The sequence below is a fragment of the Ornithodoros turicata genome, chromosome 4, assembly GCF_037126465.1.
Source record: "Ornithodoros turicata isolate Travis chromosome 4, ASM3712646v1, whole genome shotgun sequence".
NCBI classification, from domain to species: domain Eukaryota; kingdom Metazoa; phylum Arthropoda; class Arachnida; order Ixodida; family Argasidae; genus Ornithodoros; species Ornithodoros turicata.
The window spans coordinates 5,872,100-5,890,320 of NC_088204.1; the positions used below are offsets into that span (position 1 = coordinate 5,872,100).

Genomic DNA, 18,221 nt, shown 5'->3' on the forward strand with positions numbered 1-18,221 from the left:
ACATACACTAAAGTTGCACGCGCAGTTGTCGCAACCACGATATCAGAATATCACCAAAAGATGTGCTTACCTGGGCTGCGACACCGCAGCTCTCCTGTGACCCTTAGTCCTGGACGCAGGCTCCGTTCTGGGCGGCGGTTCAAAGCAGAAGTGCGGTTCCCGCCAAGGGGTCTCCTTATATACCTTCGACTCATGCGCCCCTATCGGATACAACATCAAATTCATGTAAACTGCTCTAAATTAATATTATTGTTGCTATTACACTTCTTCTCCGTCGAAGGGATATGCGGTGACACAGCAGCAAGTATCTTTCAAAGTTTATGGAAATAAAAAGGTCGAAAGCGGGGGTGGTGCGCGATTCTTCGAAGAGCGCCATCGACATCCCAGCTTCAACTCTTTGGACATATATTTGAAAAACAAAAAATTCGTGTTCTGGAGACATAAATGAGACATTAAGAGTTAGTCACTCGATGCCCGGAAGACTGATGAAGTTCCAGTTCCAGATACTTTTGCAAATACGAAGAGATATCAATCACACGGACGATAATTTATCGGGCGCTTTGGGAAGCCTAAGACAATCAGACGACAGCCACCTGACGAAGTTAAATTATTCCTATCCGATTAATTTGAAGACACCCATACCAGGAGAGGCGTCCAGACGGACACTGAATGGTGCAGAGTTACTCTGTGTGGAATATTTTAACATTACTGTCGCTTTTCATTTTCTTTTTTTTACGTATTTGTTTTCACGCTGTCGTACCTCCTCACGGACGGGAGCCATTCTAAACTAACACACTGTGAATATATTAAAGCTAACAGGGAGCTGAAAGTGCGTTTCATGTGTTCCGAAGACTTGTAAGGTTGGCTATTGTGCTTTAGATTTTTCAGGATAGTTCAATGTACGTAGGAATTTATTTCAAAGAGCGCGTGGGTCGCAATATCTGGTTTAAGTCAGAGCTGTCACGGGTCATGGCTAACTGAAACCCTTTCAGCGTCTTCGTAGCCTTTCGTTAACTAAGCTGTAGAAACAATGTGTTTCAATCCACAAGTTGACAAACTCTTTAGGGTAAAGAGAAGGTTTTATTTATTCCAATGTAGTATACATTTCATCGCGAGTAACGGGACTACGACGAAGCATGCTTATTAGCCGATACAATCCAAGAGCAAGCCTATGTTCAAAAGCGCAGTGCTTTGCCCAGATGTAACGAGAGTTGAAAACTGAAGCACTACGGCACATAGAAGGCAGGTAATATATGGAGGCTCTGCGTTCGTATCTATACTGGAGGAGGTCAGGATGCATTGACATCCCTTACTGTCTGTCGTCATCAAGTGCTGCAATTAAACTTAGGCGGAGTGCACATTTAGCACGCTGTCCAAGACCCCCCCCCCCCCCCCGCCCCTCAGAAACGTCCTGAGGTCCCACGCGGGTACCAGCTCTCCCTTGGTCTAAATTAACTGCAATTTTCCTTATGTCCAAATCCAACACCCATCCCATTAGCAAGAAGAGAGAACTACGCGTTGTCACCTACCTTTAGGCAAGAGATATATCCGTAAGCACACACATAATCACATAGGCAAATGTCACTGCATGCATGACAACCCAACCAACCTCCATATAGATAATCAAAGGACCTGCCAGGCTTTCTTACAGGCACGTGCTTGCACGCATGTAAGCTACACGTTCAGCATCGAACGGAGATCAACAACATGCATGGAATCGCAACGGCAACTGCAGAAGCGCCTTTAAAAAAAGAACGGGTAACGGACCGAAGGATCGTTCAAAATCCCACGATTTCTTTGTTTTTGCTCACAACTGTGACCACTGTGACTCCGTGCTTTTTCCCTTTCCGAGTTACGAACACGTGATGTAGCCATGAGGACACCTAGGGAAAATTGTCTTCAACTGGCAGGGACATGGACATCTCGAAGCTGGGTCACGCGAAAGACGGGAACGGGCGTGAATTTAAACGATGGAATCGAAAGGGATATCTCTAATAGCGAAGCAGAATGTTTTAATGGGTTGGCGTCGTGTTTATAGGCAATGGTTTGAACGTTATACAGGCTATCGGTCTTCTGGACGGAGCGCTAGCTGCGTTTTAAGGGTACGTATAAGCACGCGGACAGCAATCGGACAGGAAGTGATCGCGCTGAGCCATGTGATAGCTGTATTCGGTAGGGCTGCACTTCGTGAACCAGTGCAATGTGTGCAAGTTCTCGCATTGGGTTCAGCGGAGGTGCATGCTTTACACTCTGACCATTGGGTTGGAAAAGGTGTCGCGGGAGTGCAACACGACTTTGAAAATGCTACACTTCCTCTGACGTCCGGTCAACGTTTCGTGCACCATGAAGCAGACGACAGCAGATGCAGTTGCCTTGCAGATGGGCCGGGTATACATATCACACGGTGCTTGTCAGCGATGTCTTATAATCAATCTGTTGCATACTGGCAAGGCAATAACCCTTGTCGAGATAGGCACGTCACTGCTCCTCGAGTTTAACAACAGGACAAATCTATATAGCTCAGAATGCCTATGACAACTGATCTGTTGCATGCACTTTTCTACTCGATTCAAGTGTATAGTGCAGCTCGCTCGCGAGCAGCACTTTGTTTTGCACTACACGAGCACTCGCAGAGGTATCTATGACACCTATTTTGTTGGATTTTGTAGTGGCTAGTGGGATCGCGCGCGCTAGTGGTAAGCCGCTGATCTGGGGGAGGGAGGGTGCATTTGTCCTCCTGACCCGCCCCGCTCCCCCCCCCCCAAATTTCTGTCGGCATCAAGTGCTTCAATGGACCTGAGACAGTGCATGTAGCATGGCGTCCATAGGAAGAACCCCCCCCACACACACACACACACACACACACAGAGAAAAATAAAAGAGCGAAGATCCTGGATCCGCCCGACCTATAGCTTGTCTTCTAGCTGAAACGGACTAGGAGAAACTACAACAGACCTTGAGAAATAAAAGATGCTAAAAGAGTACCCGTCTGCTGTTCTGCATGTTGTCTCTTAGAAACACACACAGAGAGAAAGAGTAATGGGAACTGTGCTGTGCACAATGTAGCACCTTTTATTCCCCGTTACAAACAATATACAGTAACACAAGACCACTTCGATTTTCATTCAGTTGTCAGAGGCGGATCCAGGACGTCGGTTTTTCTTTCTTCTTATTATTATTTATTTTTTTTTTTTTTGGGGGGGCGGTTTCTGTGTCGGAGCGCTTAGTGGGGAGGGAGAGAGGGAAATACAATGTAAAAACTGACGTTTTGGGGGCGATCCCCCCGCCTTGGATCCGCGACTGGTTACTATCGATGCCTCATGCTTCTGACTCAGCGGTACACTCTTAGAAATGAACTTCACCACATAGCACGCTCCTAGCCAACCATCATCCCGAATGACAACGTTCTCGCCCCTGATTTGTTGAAAACGGGAGGAGGAGCCTATTTTGTGCCATTATGCACGGCACAAAATAGGCTCCTCCTCCCGTTTTCAACAAATCTAGAGCGAGAACGTTGTCATTCGGGATGATGGTTGGCTAGGAGCGTGCTATGTGGTGAAGTTCATTTTTAAGAGTGTATGCCTCCACACTCATCCCAGTGATGAGCTACTGACCAGAGGGCAACGGTTTATCCAGAATGCTAAGCACGCAGGAGAGGGAGGGAGGGGGTGCAAAAAAAATGAAATAGCTGCGGAAAAAAATTCAGTAAGCAAGGCAATCAAAAAATTCTGTAGGCAGTAATGTAGCCAGAAAGATACGTTTCGGAGCGGGTTCTGGGGAAATTAACAGAGGAGGAGGAGGATTTCACCCTCTCCCCAACGCACTTTCAAACGTGCGAATTCGGTTGGTCCCTCCCCTCTCCCACTTTGACTATACATACGCCACTGGAAGCTGCACTGTAAAAACAGAACTTCACCGCATATCACGCTCTGCGACAACCATTGCCACGAATGATAAGGTTATCACTCCTGATTCGAAGAGCGGGGGCGTACGCCTTTTTGTGTCAATTTGGATACATGATAATTGACACAAAAGGCGTACGCCCCCATCTCTCTTCGAATCAGGAGCGATAACCTTATCATTCGTGGCAATGGTTAGCGCAGAGGTGCGGTGAAGTTCAGTGGGGTTGTCCAGGCATCTTAATCCAGCCGAGGCGTCACAAATTGGAACCATAGGTGACGTTTCGACTGAGTGTGCGGGTAAGTATGGGCCATGTATTCTTCAGAGAAGTCGGCGCTATTTCGTACCCCACAAGGACTAGAGCCAACATCACCTGGGCCACAGGGCTGGTGGTCGAATGGTTGCTGGATCATTATTATTGCTATACGAATCGCAGACGGCCCTGATGTGTGCCTCTTGTTACTATGTCCATATACTGTATCCAGGTGCGGCGGAAGGGGGGTTACAGGGGTTACTTGACCCCTGGATTTGTGAAGGGGACGCAAAATTTCCATGGAGGTGCATGAGGAGCCAAAGTGTTATCAGTCAGGTGCCGCACGCGGTGTAGTGGGAGGTTTCGTGCTGAGGCGGCACCCTGTCCTATTTCTTGAGGGGGAGAAGATGATGAATGTTCACAGCTCACGCAGGAGCCCTCTTGCTGTTAAAAATGTGATGAGGGCTTGAAGAGCTCGTAGCGGATTCGCTGGGTCGGCTTGAGGCAGGGGCGAATGCAAACCATGCCGTGGGTAGGTACCACATTACTTCTTATGAGGAAAACATGTACGCAAGGAGCCATGTCGCAATGCGAACTGTAACTGTACAACACAAAGAAGCTCCAACGTGGTCACGTGACAGAGGGAATAAAGATCCATACGGAAGAAACATCCATAAGGAAAGAAAATCCGAGCGAGAAAGAAGATCCATGCGGCAAAAAGATCCATAGGGAAAGAGGATCCACTGGTGGATCTTTTTTTCCCTTTGGATCTTTTTTTCCTGAAATCCAATCAGCTCCATCGCTCTAAAGCACGTGCCCCCTCACCGGGATTGCCTGTGACTCTTTCTGCGCTCCAGTACTGCGTAGTTCTGGCTCCGGCTCATTTGCATAGCGAAATTCGGCAATTTATATCTTAAAGTACGTTCGCTCCTAAGGGTACGGTGCATATGATGACTGGCTCCAATTCTGCTATCCCGCATTTCCCAGAGAACAACTAATAAATAATTAGTTAATTTTAGTTCATTAGTCGTCCAGCAGCTGCATACGCTGTCCTACACAATGTCAACCAGGCCGTGTAACACACCTACTGAAATGGCATCTATTTTGCTCTGCTAGTTTTATTTTTTATTTTTTACAAAGATCCTGCAACGGATAAAAAAAAAATACAACAAAAAAACGCCCTGTATACAAGTCGTTTAGGAGCTAGACCTGCAAGGAATATGACGTTGGTTGACAGACTGAAACCGAAACAAATCGGAAAGGGGGGGGGGGAGCTGGGTTCCACGAATAGGCACCTGTTCGCTGCCCCCTATTAAAAGAACAGTGGGACCGACGGTCCCGTCCCTTTCAGGGACCATCGTAATCTCGTCAAGACCGTGCTTTCATGCGCAACCTAGTTCAACGCTGTCGAACACTATGACGTCATTTGTTTAGAAAGCGGGGAGACTCCCGAACCTACCGTTCACAAGTTCATAGGCGGAGATGAACATGTTACAGGGTGTGTGCAGATAAACTTCACTGGCATATGTGCGCGTACTTGACACCCACTGTGGTTTATCTGCAGACACACCCTGTTTTTGACTAATTTGCAACGAAGCACACAGGAATTTTCTTTGCATACGCATCAAGCTTGGACCAAAAGCGCGCAGAAGGGAAAGAGAAAGAGAGAAAACAATGACGATCACGTGACCGTTACGTCACAGAGGAGGCGGTTCCTAGGTACTCGGGATTGCTCGGGATCACAGGAGACCGCGCACCTGGGAGTTTGTGGTGGGTGTGACTGTGACTAGGTGTGACTCAGTGCACGTGGACTCTGGACAACTCTGGGCCACTTTTTGCACTCGCCCGGGTGCTTGAAATTTTCCTTGTCACTTCTGAAATAGAGGATCCCCGCATAGTTCGCGGATAATGTCTTTCACCACAGAACAAGTGGAGGCAGTAAGTCATATTGAGAATTCATCTGGAACGACAGCACGTCAATTAGGTCTCTTTACAGTCTGTTCAGAAATAGCGGCAGTATCTGTTGTTTTTCTCGAACACGAATAAGTAAATGAGATTCATATAATGGCGATCAAATGAAGCTGTCACAGCCAAACTAATCTAAGTTAGTAAGTTTATACACTGGATTTCCCTCTCCCCCCTCCCCCACTACGCGCTCTGACACCCCCCCCCCCCCCAAACCGAGGGTCTGGATCCGCCCCTTACCTAACCTATCACTGAACTAACCTAAGGCATCATAAACTTGGATAGTTTAGTGATAAGTTCGGTAGTTTAGTGCGGCTGTGGCAGCTTTCCTTGCCTTCCCAAATCCGTTTTCGATAATGCCCAGTTGAAAAATGTCTGCTGAAAGGATTTCCACTCTAAACCACTTACGTATATACAAAGTGGTTTCAAGTGGAAATCCTTTCATAAACCACTTGGGATTGCAGACATTTTCCCCTGGGTGAGAACTTTGAAATGGTGACGCCTACGAAAGGGATACCCCGATCATTAAGTCTCTAATCTCCCCCACGTTATCAGCTGTGCCACGCTACTCACGGCAACGCCGAAGCAAATCGGTGCCTCACGTTATTCCATGCGTCACCTGAGGCTTGGGACATAGCCTGGCAACTTCTGGACACGACCAAGGTGCTTAGGGTTGATAGGAGCAGTACCAAACAACGCATTACCGCAACAATTTCTTTCAGGCCCACGAAGTTCAATATTTCGCTGCCAACACGCTTCACGTTAAAATCTCGAGGCACTGGAATGAAATTCCCGAAGATCAGTATGGTCCGCTACGAACCAAGCTGCTGGATACGATGCTTCAATATTCGAACGGGCCAAAGTTTATTCTAACAAAAATAATAGCTGCTGTGAGTATATCTGTCAACTGTACAGTATACATGGGCTGTGACTCGTGCCTCCGTTACAGGTGGCATCATTCGTGATTCGCGTGATACCAGATTTTTGGCCGTCTGCCATCTCTGACCTTATCCTTAAATTCCAGCCTTCAGTTGGGGGAAATGTTCCGGTAAGCTGCTGTGCCATACTCCACCATTTTTGTTGTTCTCTCGATAGATTTTTGTCTTATTAAGTCAAATTTATCCGGATTACACAGCCACCAGTGTTGGAGGACATGTTGCTAGAACTTCTGACTGTTATTCCCGAAGAGGTGAGTTTCGAGGTGAACTGCTATCCGTAGTGCTACGGGTACTATTGATGGTCTTGTCATTTTGTATTGCGATAGTACGGAAAAACCCGAGACACGGAAGAAAGACGATAGCACACACAACCTCAAACGAGGGAGATCCTTTATTAATAAACCAAAAAGGCCTATGTGCCTAACAACTTCCTAATTGGTGGCAGGGGAGAGAATGATAGAGCATCAACGCAATTCCCTCTTGTGACAGTCTTATGGAATTCCATAAAAGGAATGCTTGCATCCGTTCAAGAACCAATGAGGACGCAACCCTAATTATATATTGTTACTATCGATAACAACACTGTTTGCTGTGAATGGCAACACCTAGAATATAGTTTTCATGAATGTTAATAAACAAAAATACCACATAAAAAAATATTCTACCTTGCATCTGACAGCATTATAAATACTTAGCGTTCTACTATTAATACCTGTAATATACAGTAGCTTTGTGCTCCCAACACTTTACACATTGCTTAGCATGTTCTTTGCGACATTTTCTCTCTCTCTCCCTCTTTGTAGCATCTTAAGTTGCAGAGCACTGAACAAGACAGTTGTAAGGCATCACGTGCGGGCCTGGACTCTGCTTCAAACGTAGTCTTCAGCTTCTTGGAGAGCAGATCCGATATGGGACACCAGACGTTACGCTGCTATTCGTCGTGGGTGCAGCTGTCATTGGATCCCGAATCCCACCTAAGTCTGCTTCCTCGTTTGATGCAGGCCGTAACCGACCCAGAGCTCTGTTGCGCAGCTTCGGAGGCACTAACCGATGTTGTCCGCCATCCTGATGCGCCCCAGTAGGACACTTTTTACTGCTTTGAGTTTGCTGTTAACTTACACTTTAAATAGTACTTTGTGCTTACTTTTATGGCCTTTTTTTACTGCTGCGTTTAGTACTTATTAAAATTTGAAACCTAAAAAATTGCAGATAGGCTTGCCTGCACACTTTTTGCACGCACGTATCGCAGAAACGTTGTCAAACTATTTGCCATCTTCCATAGGTTCCCAGACTTCATGCTTCAGATGGTCGACAACTTGGCAGAGCTCAAGGAGTTCTTGAACAAGATGGCTGCTGCAAAAGAAATGGTGAGATCGTGCGCGTTTGAAATAATCGTCTTTTTACCCTATGCATCTCTGGGTCAATAGGAACTGTGCAAGGCAGTGTACAGGATCCTCATCGCACTGGGCCAGAGCCACCCGGATCTCCTCGTCGACACCCTCCTCACCAAACCGCAGCATAAGGACAATGTCCTCACAATCATCAACCTCGTCCTGGTATGTATTCACACACCATGTGTTCCTTCTCACTTGCATGTCATGTTAATACCATAAGTTTGCGTAATGTAGAACCACGTAAAATTATAGTGTTTGTTACAGATACAGACTTGTACATATGGTACAGAAAAAAAAAAAGGAACTAAAATACTGTTACCTCGGAACTTGTTACTGAGAAAAAGTGAAACGGAACGTGTTCACATTACACATCGGTAACGAGTGACTTTTCCATTAGAAAGGATGTTTCAGTCGGACAAATTTTGAAATCAACATCTTTTTATTTTCGTTGATATTTCGCGTGAAATTTAATTTCAGTAGCAACTGGTGCTCGAAATGCCCGTAAGTTATTTCGGCGTTGTTTCTTGGGGCAATATCGGTTCCGATCCGTACAGGAGCACTCGAAGGAGCAGCCATCTTTGTTGGATGCATGCTCTGGAGAAGAGAAGGCACTTGTGTTTAGGAATCCCAACATGCCAAACAGATAATGTGTCAGTTATAGCGGTCCAACCCAGCCAACAGAGAAGACACTGGTGCCAGGCTGCATATTTCATTATTTCGAGCAACAAATGAATGCCGTCGCCCAGCAGCTGTACGTGCGATCGATAGAACCAGGAATATATTTGCTTAACTTTACGCGACTCTTTAAATTCGAGTACGGCACGATGGATCTGTACTCAGCCATTTTATCTCTGGAAGGCAAAAAAGGCACAACAATACTAAAGGAGGGAGAAGACATCTCTCCCATTTTCCCCTCTTTCGCTCAGCGTCGCGTGATTTCTCCACAACGTCACCCTCCCCGGAAGCCTGCGTCATTGCTATGAGACGAGTGCCTTCTCGAGACCATGACATATTTGCAGTTTATGGACTTACGATTATGTCACTCACCCGTTGGATCATGGAAATTTCGTAAACAGGATTGAAATTTCGCGTACAGAATACTTGAAACACCTTCCTTTCCTAGACTGAATAAAATAAACGCTGTTTTCTGAGTCTGGAGCTGCACTTTAATGTACAATGTATCCCCACAGCACCCGATTATTACCGTCAATAGTATTAACACAGACAGTGACATGCAGCAATGCAGCGGAACACCGGGACACTTTCCAGTGGACGAGAAATGCAGCAGTCAAGCTCTCGGCTTTTGGCATGCCCTGCAATATGAGGTGTCCATCGCAGAGAGACCCCGCGAGGAAGCACCGTTGCTGCTACCTGTGTGGCAAGCCCTAGTGGACACGCTACTCCGTAAAGTACAACTACCACTCGACGACTCACAATGGGCAGAAGGTAATGAAAAGCCATAAACGTGTTCATAAATGTGTCGAGTTACGAGTGTAAAATGAGTGCTGCATTATTTGTGAAGAAATAAATCGCTTAGCGAAAAAAGGACAGACATACGAGTCTATTCACACGATGCACCTTCATGCCAGCAACGATTGCGCACAAGTGAGGTTGCAGAGTCAGAGTCTTTTATACGGTCAGTATAACTCTCCGCATCGTAGTGTTCAACCAGCTCGTCAGGTAGCACGAGAAAATGGCGTCATCACATGCACAAGTGTGAGAACTGAACAGTGGCGTCACTGGGGGGGTGCGGAGGGAGGGTGCGGTGTCGCAAAGAGCTCCCGCACCGAGTGCCGCGTACCCTAGCGATGCCACTGGAACTGAAAATATGGTTGCTAGTTCAGACGCTAGCGGTGTCTTCATGATCCGTGCCAGCTGGGAATTTAAGTCTCATAAGTGATGCAGTAAGCCATTGCGATTGGCAGTCTTCAGAGCAGGAGCCAAGTTACGGACAGGTTGCACCTATAGGTTGTTAGCAGAGTCGCCTGTCTGGGTGATCCGTGCTGAACAGCCTGTTCATACTGCGCAACGTAGCTGCGCCAAAGACACACTAAAGCAGCAGCGTGTGAATAGACCCTATGTCTATTGATTGTTCATAGAAATGGGAGCACTTATCTACTGTAACGAGCTGCACAAGAGGACATGACGTTCCATGAGGTGTAACTCCTTTCATTTTGCAGAAGACAGGGATGCCTTACGTAGTTATAGACGAGATATCGGAGAGTTCTTGGTAAGTTCTCCTCTTCGTTGCTGCTTATCTTATCTTTCAGCACAAAGATTTACACTTCCGGCTCGCTGCAGTGGTATTTATACGACGTCCTGTACGAGAGTATGCTTCCGGACCTGGTGGAGCAGCTACGAGTTTCCGCAGATGCCTTTCGTAAGGACCCGGCGACATGGCCACAGCTCGAGGCCCGCCTGTTCGTTTTTGAGGTGACTACCTGGAGCGTTTCCTGGAGGAGCCTCGCAAGAAGTTTCTGCAAGTCTGTTCTCTCTTGCAGTCCCTAGTGGTATCAGTAGGAAAAGAGGGATACGGCTATGTCGAGGAGGTTCTGGCAGGCATACTCCCCGCGCTCCCTGTTCACCCGAAGGTGACTCCGACAGCCCTGGCGTGCATAGGAGCGTATGGGGAATGGTTGAATGGCTGCCCGGAGACCCTGCAGGCAGTACTGCCAATGTTGTCAGCATCACTGCATGCGAACGAACTCGCTCCAGCTGCAACACTTGCCCTGAAGGAGGTAGCTCAGGATTGCCGAGGCACCTTGGGTCCCGTGGCACGTCAGGTATTAACTGCTGCGAGTGAAGCTCTGGCGGGAAGCGTCCTCGGAGAGCATGAACGGGTGGGTACTTATCGGGTACTGTGGTCATACTGCGAGAGCATTTTTCAGGATGTGGTAATTGTAATTGTGTCGTTAGCTGTAGGTAGCGGTGTCTTCATAATCCGTGCCAGCTGGGAATGTAAGTCTCATACAAGTGATGCCACAACATGAAGCCATTGCGATTGGCAGTCTTCAGAGCAGGAGCCAAGTTATGGACAGGTTGTAGCTATACGTATATGTGCAAATGGCAGGAAGTTATAAGGAGCGTTTTGATTGACCAAATATTCAGGATTGGCTTGGAACTAAACGAGGCTATTCAAATTCTCAAAGTAGCCAGGGTGATTTAGGGTGATTCATATTAGCCCAGCTAATATGAACATGGTTTCCAGGAATGTTCCTTTTTCTATCACATCACACATCACAATGTTACTCACGCTTGCAACTTCCGGGTCACCATAAGCGTATAAGAACTATGCTTCTTCTATTTACTACTTACTTATATGCTCCAGTTTGACAGTTCATTTTAGTTTTAGTTCTTCAGTTAATTTGAGTTTGCTTAACTGAGGTTTATTTCATAAATTTATCTACACGATATGGTAAAGAATTGCAGCTATTCGGGTCCTGCGATACCCGAATTATTACCGTAAATTATTGTGGTTTCCGTTTATGTTTCAGTTATTCTAACTGCGCGATATCCGTTTCTGTTACCGTTACCTGCTATATTTCCGGTATAATACAGATTCTGTTTCTGTTGCCTTTCCCTGAATGACAGAGAGAGAGAGAGAAAGACCAACAGATGGTGCAGTACGTACGGACACAGGCACACAGGCACAGACCTCACAGGTCACAACCGTTAACAGTTTAAACCCAACTTCTCAAGAGCTGCTGTCGTTCTTCGAAACGGCTCTAATGGTAGTTAGTAACATGTCTCCAATGCGTTCCATAGTACTTTAGTATTCAGATATGTCTGAGGCCAGCACCCACTTTGTCCTCAGCGAACGTCAAGGATCTCCTCCTTTCGGTTTTTTAGAAGTGTTCAAAAAAAGTATGAAGAACTGAGAGGTGATGACTTGTGTGTGTGTATGACCACTCAGCCACGTCAGGGATGGGCATAACTACATTTTTTGAGCATTTAGATATAAATACAAAATACTTTGATGAAATGGGTATAAATACAAAATACTTCGATGAAATGGGTATAAATACTTCATAAATACTTTTCAACAGGATTATTTAAATACAAAACATAAATACAGTATTTAAATACTGTAATTACTACCATAAAGACTGCGAGGAAAATGTCATCTACAGGTTTTCCCAGCGATTTTAATCCAAGTGCCAGCTAAATTAGTCTGTGCCCCATAAAGTTTGCATGGCACATGGATTAATTTAGCTGGCACTTGGATTAAAATCGCCGGAAAAACCTGTAGACACCAACGAACAATGGCATTTATTCTCGGAGACTGCATCTTTTAAGCACCTTCTGTTCGGTCTAACAGTCAGATTCGCAGAGAAGAACAGCATAGTATTTTAGTATTTCGGCATAGTATTTCGGCAAATAGTATTTTAATTACAATGTATTTAAATGCTGCCCATCTCTGAGCCACGTTCTACCTAGGGTTGCCACCTTTTGCAGTAAAAAATACCGGCTGGGGGAGAGGAGGTGGAGTAGAGGGAAAGAGAAAGGCTCGTGGGAAAGGGCAAGTGGGTGAGGGGTGGACGAGCACACAGAGAGAAAGAGAGTGCTTGCTTGCTCAAATACGAAGAAACATATGTTCCTGTGTGGGGCTTGATCACTGATTGAAATTGAAATTGCTATAAATATTGCTAGATTGTATTGGAGCAACCGGACTGGATTGCCACAGACTTTGAAAAACGCATCGACGCAGACAAACATTTATTTGCATGCGGGGATCCCATGATGGATCTATACGGCCTAAGTTCCTGCAAGCTCGACACAACCACCAACAGCTTTGCACAACCACTGCTCTTGTCCCATCTGAACACAATATTGTAATGAATAATTAAGAAAACGACTGGTGATCGCGGAGTTTTGTATGTGCTCCAAAAGCTGTAGTGGAATGTTGAAGGAAAAACCATGAAAAAGCTCATGCGAAAGGTGTTGAGCCAGAAATACCGGCAAAAGGCTGCCGGTATGAGCTTTGTACCAGCAACCGGCAGAACGAGCAAATAACCGGCCCGGTGGCAACCCTAGTTCTACCATGATGGTATCTTGAAACATGGTGGTAGTGCTTTCACTTTACAGTTCCTTTAATCCTGTTGTCAAATCCAGATCCTCATGATGGGCGCAGTCGGATGTACGCTGTCGTCGGTTGAGAAGGGCCAAGTGGGACCGTGGCTGCAGGCTATAGTCGTGCCCCAGATCCGCATCCTGCAGGACACGGTAGCTCAGGATCCGACGTCGGGGACCCTCCCACACGTGTTGCTGCTGCTCAAGATGCTCACGATGCTTTTATCTAAGGTCGAAACTGGGGATGATGCACGATTTTTTGAAGAAGAAGACATCATGCCCTCCGAAATGGTCATGCAGAAACTCAGACCCATGCTTGTGCCCTTGTCAGAAAAGTATGCTACAGACGAGCATTTTGTCAAGGTAAGCCATGCTCAATATAGACTGTGTCCTTGCACAGCTATCCCCCGTATATTGTGCGTTTGCTACAGTGGTGATTTGTTATATCTTATTCCGACGCTTTCATAAGGAATGCGCCCTGGTTTCATTACAATATGTACAAAAGCATGCGAGAGTTGTTGGTACAAACATTTCCTCGCAGCTGTATTGAAATATGAAAGAGAAAAATAAAGACCATGTCTCTTTCAGAGCCTGTGTGAATTCTTGCAGACTGCGTCCCATGGAGTTGGATTCGAATCCGCCTCGAATGCCCTTGCGCTTCTAGTTTCGTTGTACAGGAGGAACCCGCAGGCAGCGATCCTTAAAGCGTTTGACAGCCTATATCGGCCGACTCCACTGCCAGACACTCGCAATGTCGAGGCACTTTCTGTGCTCTGCAGCACCACGCTGGCAACTGCAGCTTCTTCTCAGAATGGTACTCGTCCCTTTTATTTGTGACTAACAAACATATGCAAGCTAATCACAGCTGGCACAAAAAACATACATACTATTGTGATACGATACAAGCCTTAGGCTCCACATTGCTGTTGCCAACTGCGAGTTAAGTTGCTAACATAATATTGCCTTGCCTGACTTAATTTGTTCTTGCAGTTTCAAAGGAGCATGCACTCATTTTGGAGGCCTTCTTCAGTATGCTGGCTCATGTGAGTGAATTCTGTCGATTTATGTACACAAGTTTTACGTTAATCCGAGATACATGCTTCCAGATGGCCAGAGTATATACCAGAGTCTTTGACGTGAACAAGTTAGACCCTTCAGCGTTATTCGTCTGCGGTAAGTACGCTGGCATTCAGCATTCATGGGACCAATCAAGCTTGTGCCTTTTAGCTGGGACAACCATAATGCTTCCGAAGAGGTCGACAGTCGAGTCGGCCACACAGTTTCTAGTAGGTATACCAAGTAATGGAAGTGATATTTCCAGTCTAAATACAGTGCGATCCCGTTACTCCAAACTCGAAGGGGACCCAAGTTCGAACTAACGGAAGCCGCTCTAAATGAGAGCTTTATCAACACCACCTAGACAGAGAAAGCCTGCTTCCACGATGACGTGACGCAGCAATTAAGAGTCGGCCAATCAGGATCGTGTTTTCAACGGCGGTAGCCAATCACAAACGTGCTTTCATCAGTCGTGGCCATTGAGACGTACCACTGTCGTCTGCCAGTTGTGACTGAACGTCCCCGTGTAAAAAATAGGAAATCTTTAAAATAAAGCGCAAAACGATACTGTATCTTTCTCAAAACTGATTTTCTGGAAAGCGTGTTCCACTTTTTGTCTACAGATTCCAAGTTAACCGCGATCATTTGCAAGATCGTGAATTTGCAGAAGGGCGAATTGCAGTAGTGGACAAATTCTAACTTTATATGTCCACGTAGGGAAGGAGAGGAGGCAATAAGCAGGCCTTCTATGGCTAGTTGCCGTTGGCTAGGAGGCGCCGGTTTAAAAAAAAAACAAAGAAACGTGGTTGGTGGATTCGGATTGGCATATCTCGAATCCCGGCTTAGGATTTACGGATTCGGTTGGCTCATCCCTAAATATAGCCAAACCTCTTTAAGTAAGTATCGAGTTGCTGCCTTTTTTGTTGGCTGTATATTCAACAGGAAGTGTCTTGATCCCCTTTAAAAACAGCAAGGCTTGCTTGCTTTGCTGCCACCAAGTAAGCAGCATCGCACAGTGCTTGTCGCATTTACACACACCATTACAGCAGTTTGTTCCTTGCTAGCCTTTCCCGGGCAGAAGTATCGCTTTTATGAGAAATTGACTTCCAGCAGCGTGCACTTTCGAGTCGACGTGTAGTCTGTGGTTTCGGGTGCAGTAGCACAATCTAGTTCGAATAAACCTTTGTTCATGTTCATACGTTCGAATTATCGAGCATTTTTTCCTTTCATAACGTAAAAGCACTAAAAACAGGACAAACACATCACACACACAACAGCGAGCTCTCGTTTCTCCGCCCCCCCTATAAATACAGACAGCTTTACTGGGACCTAAGCGTCAGTTCAAACTGTCCAGAAGTTCAAATTAACAGATTTCGAATTAACGGGATTGCACTGTACAGCATAATATTGATTGATTGAGTTTTTAAAAAACTTTGAAATACCGCAGAGCGACTTCATATTGCGGAGTAGGGAGCACCCCAAAATGCACAACGCCGTCAACGATCATGGGGGGCTGCTGACTGAGCAGATTATCAGGGTACGAGAGGCGATGTCTCAACACTGATATTTGTGGCTGTCTAAGAAGGCCAATCTGATATTGTCATCATCTTCGCAGGTAATCGGCAGTGGAGAGCCTTCGCTCTCGGTGGTTGAGGCCATGGCGAACTTGTTGTTCATGTTGAACAAGGAGTACTCTGACGATCTGTGTGGGTGGCTCTCTGCACTCGTGCAGCGACCAGACTTTCCGAGTTCCCTGGCCACAACCTCCGACAAGGAACACTATGTTCAGCTTATAGCCGAGTGAGTGGCTGCATTTACATGTTCAGTACAGAAACCTCGTGTTCAGGGTCGGGATGGTGCGCAACAAAGGAGGTCAGTTCTAGTGTTGTCTAGAGCTGACTAGGAACTGACTAGACTTGTCTGGGATGCCGTGTCAGAAACGGGTGACAGAAACGAAAAATATTGCGGTAGTATTGAAAATGGGAATGGTAACGAAAATATGCCTGTTACCGTCCCGTGATTTTCGTGTGGGGCCTACCATGGAAACAGGGCACTTTCCATGAATTCCATTCACTACTCATTCCATATTCACTTTCCACGTATCGTTTGCTACGTTAATACATAGTACTATTGTATTTGTGAGGACTGAGGGAAGGGGGGTGGAGCAGTCCCTCTCACAGTGCTAGGTTTTCAGCATGCAGCAACTTCCAAACGCAGGATCGCATAGGGAGATGACTTTGCTAAATGTAGAGAAAAATCCCCGCGTCATCTACGCGATTCCTTCAAAAGTGGAACAACTGTTCTGCAACCCCTTTGATGTACAATTCCTTTTGTACAAGAGAACATCTTTATAATGAAGACGGCTGGACCGCTAAAACGCTTCATTATATCGGTCGTTCATTGTTGGGGGTTTCAACACACTGGGACCGCAGGTTTACTTAATTATATCCGTGTCTTTGCTGCACGTGGCTTCACTATAAGGAAAGATCAACCCCAAAGATGAATAACAAGTTATTTTCTTCCCCTCCAGAGAAAGTGCAGACAAGACGCGAATGCGAGAAATAGTTACCGAATTCAGCCTCCTCTGCCGAGGCCCCATCAACACCAAGTCTACAACCCAGACCTTCAAAGGCACCTGAGCAAAGTCTACAGCCAAGATGTTTATGCCAATGTATAACTTTATTTGTACATAGCCCCCCCGACAATTATTGCCACGAATGATAGGGTTATCACTCCTGATTCAAAGAGAGGGGGTGTACGCCTATTTGTGCCAATTTGGATACATGATAATTGACACAAAAGGCGTACGCCCCCATCTCTCTTCGAATCAGGAGCGATAACATTATCATTCGTGACAGTGGTTAGCACAGAACGTGCTATGTGGTGAAGTTCAGTGGGGTTGTCCAGGCTTCTTAATCCAGCCGAGGCGTCACAAATTGGAACCATAGGTGACGTTTCGACTGAGTGTGCAGGTAAGTGTGGGCCGTGTATTCTTCGGAGAAGTCGTCGCCATTTCGTACCGCACAAGGACTAGAGCTCCGCTTATCCAACATCACCTGGGCCACAGGGCTGGTGGTCGAATGGTTGCTGGATCATTATTATTGCTATACGAATCGCAGACGGCCCTGATGTGTGCCTCTTGTTACTATGTCCATATACTGTATCCAGGTGCGGCGCAAGGGGGGTTACGGGGGTTACTTGACCCCTGGATTTGTGAAGGGGGCGCAAAATTCCCATGGAGGTGCATGAGGAGCCAAAGTCTTCTCAATCAGGTGCAGCACGCGAATAAAATGTTATAAACACTTTTTCTGAACCGATCGAATTACCAGCGCAGTCAGGGCTTTGCCAATTTATGCGGTAGAAATCACGAATACATGACCTGAAAGTGTTCACGGGTTCCAGGATGTTTTGTAGAACTCGCAGTCTCATGTGTGCCATGATCTGCCTCGAATTTTTGGGACCTGGACCGACGCCCCCTTCCATTGGTGGCGGCGGTGGGAGATTGAAGGGGGCACCGTTTGGGACCCGGGATGCCCCTGAATTCAGGATGTTGCGCCGCCCCTGACTGTATCTCATCGGGACAGTGGAAGACTGTCGCTACCGACAAACTTCCTCAACAGTGCGCACCTTCCTAAAAAGTATTTA

General features: G+C 46.3%; 1 protein-coding gene across 3 annotated transcripts; it reads left to right on the forward strand.

The window, feature by feature from the left end:
- Window positions 1–5,849: 5,849 nt before the first annotated feature.
- On the forward strand, window positions 5,850–17,881 carry LOC135390836 (importin-13-like). Of its 3 annotated transcripts, XM_064620773.1 has the most exons (20): window positions 5,851–6,091; window positions 6,674–6,781; window positions 6,841–7,008; window positions 7,068–7,166; window positions 7,254–7,307; window positions 7,860–8,134; window positions 8,339–8,423; window positions 8,484–8,612; window positions 9,689–9,896; window positions 10,631–10,680; window positions 10,752–10,883; window positions 10,952–11,290; window positions 13,563–13,883; window positions 14,109–14,334; window positions 14,511–14,563; window positions 14,627–14,693; window positions 14,748–14,806; window positions 16,024–16,113; window positions 16,192–16,376; window positions 17,107–17,881. In XM_064620773.1, the coding sequence occupies exons 1-20, from the start codon at window positions 6,062–6,064 to the stop codon at window positions 17,213–17,215; spliced, it is 2,787 nt and encodes a 928-aa protein (XP_064476843.1). In that variant the 5' UTR covers window positions 5,851–6,061; the 3' UTR covers window positions 17,216–17,881. The 3 variants fall into 3 exon arrangements, 2 of the variants coding, with proteins under 2 accessions (XP_064476844.1, XP_064476843.1); XR_010421827.1 differs by lacking the exon at window positions 17,107–17,881 and having other exon boundaries at window positions 5,850–6,091; window positions 14,748–14,810; window positions 16,192–16,374; XM_064620774.1 differs by lacking the exons at window positions 16,024–16,113; window positions 16,192–16,376; window positions 17,107–17,881 and adding an exon at window positions 14,880–14,914 and having other exon boundaries at window positions 5,850–6,091; window positions 14,748–14,810.
- The last annotated feature ends 340 nt before the right edge of the window (window positions 17,882–18,221 follow it).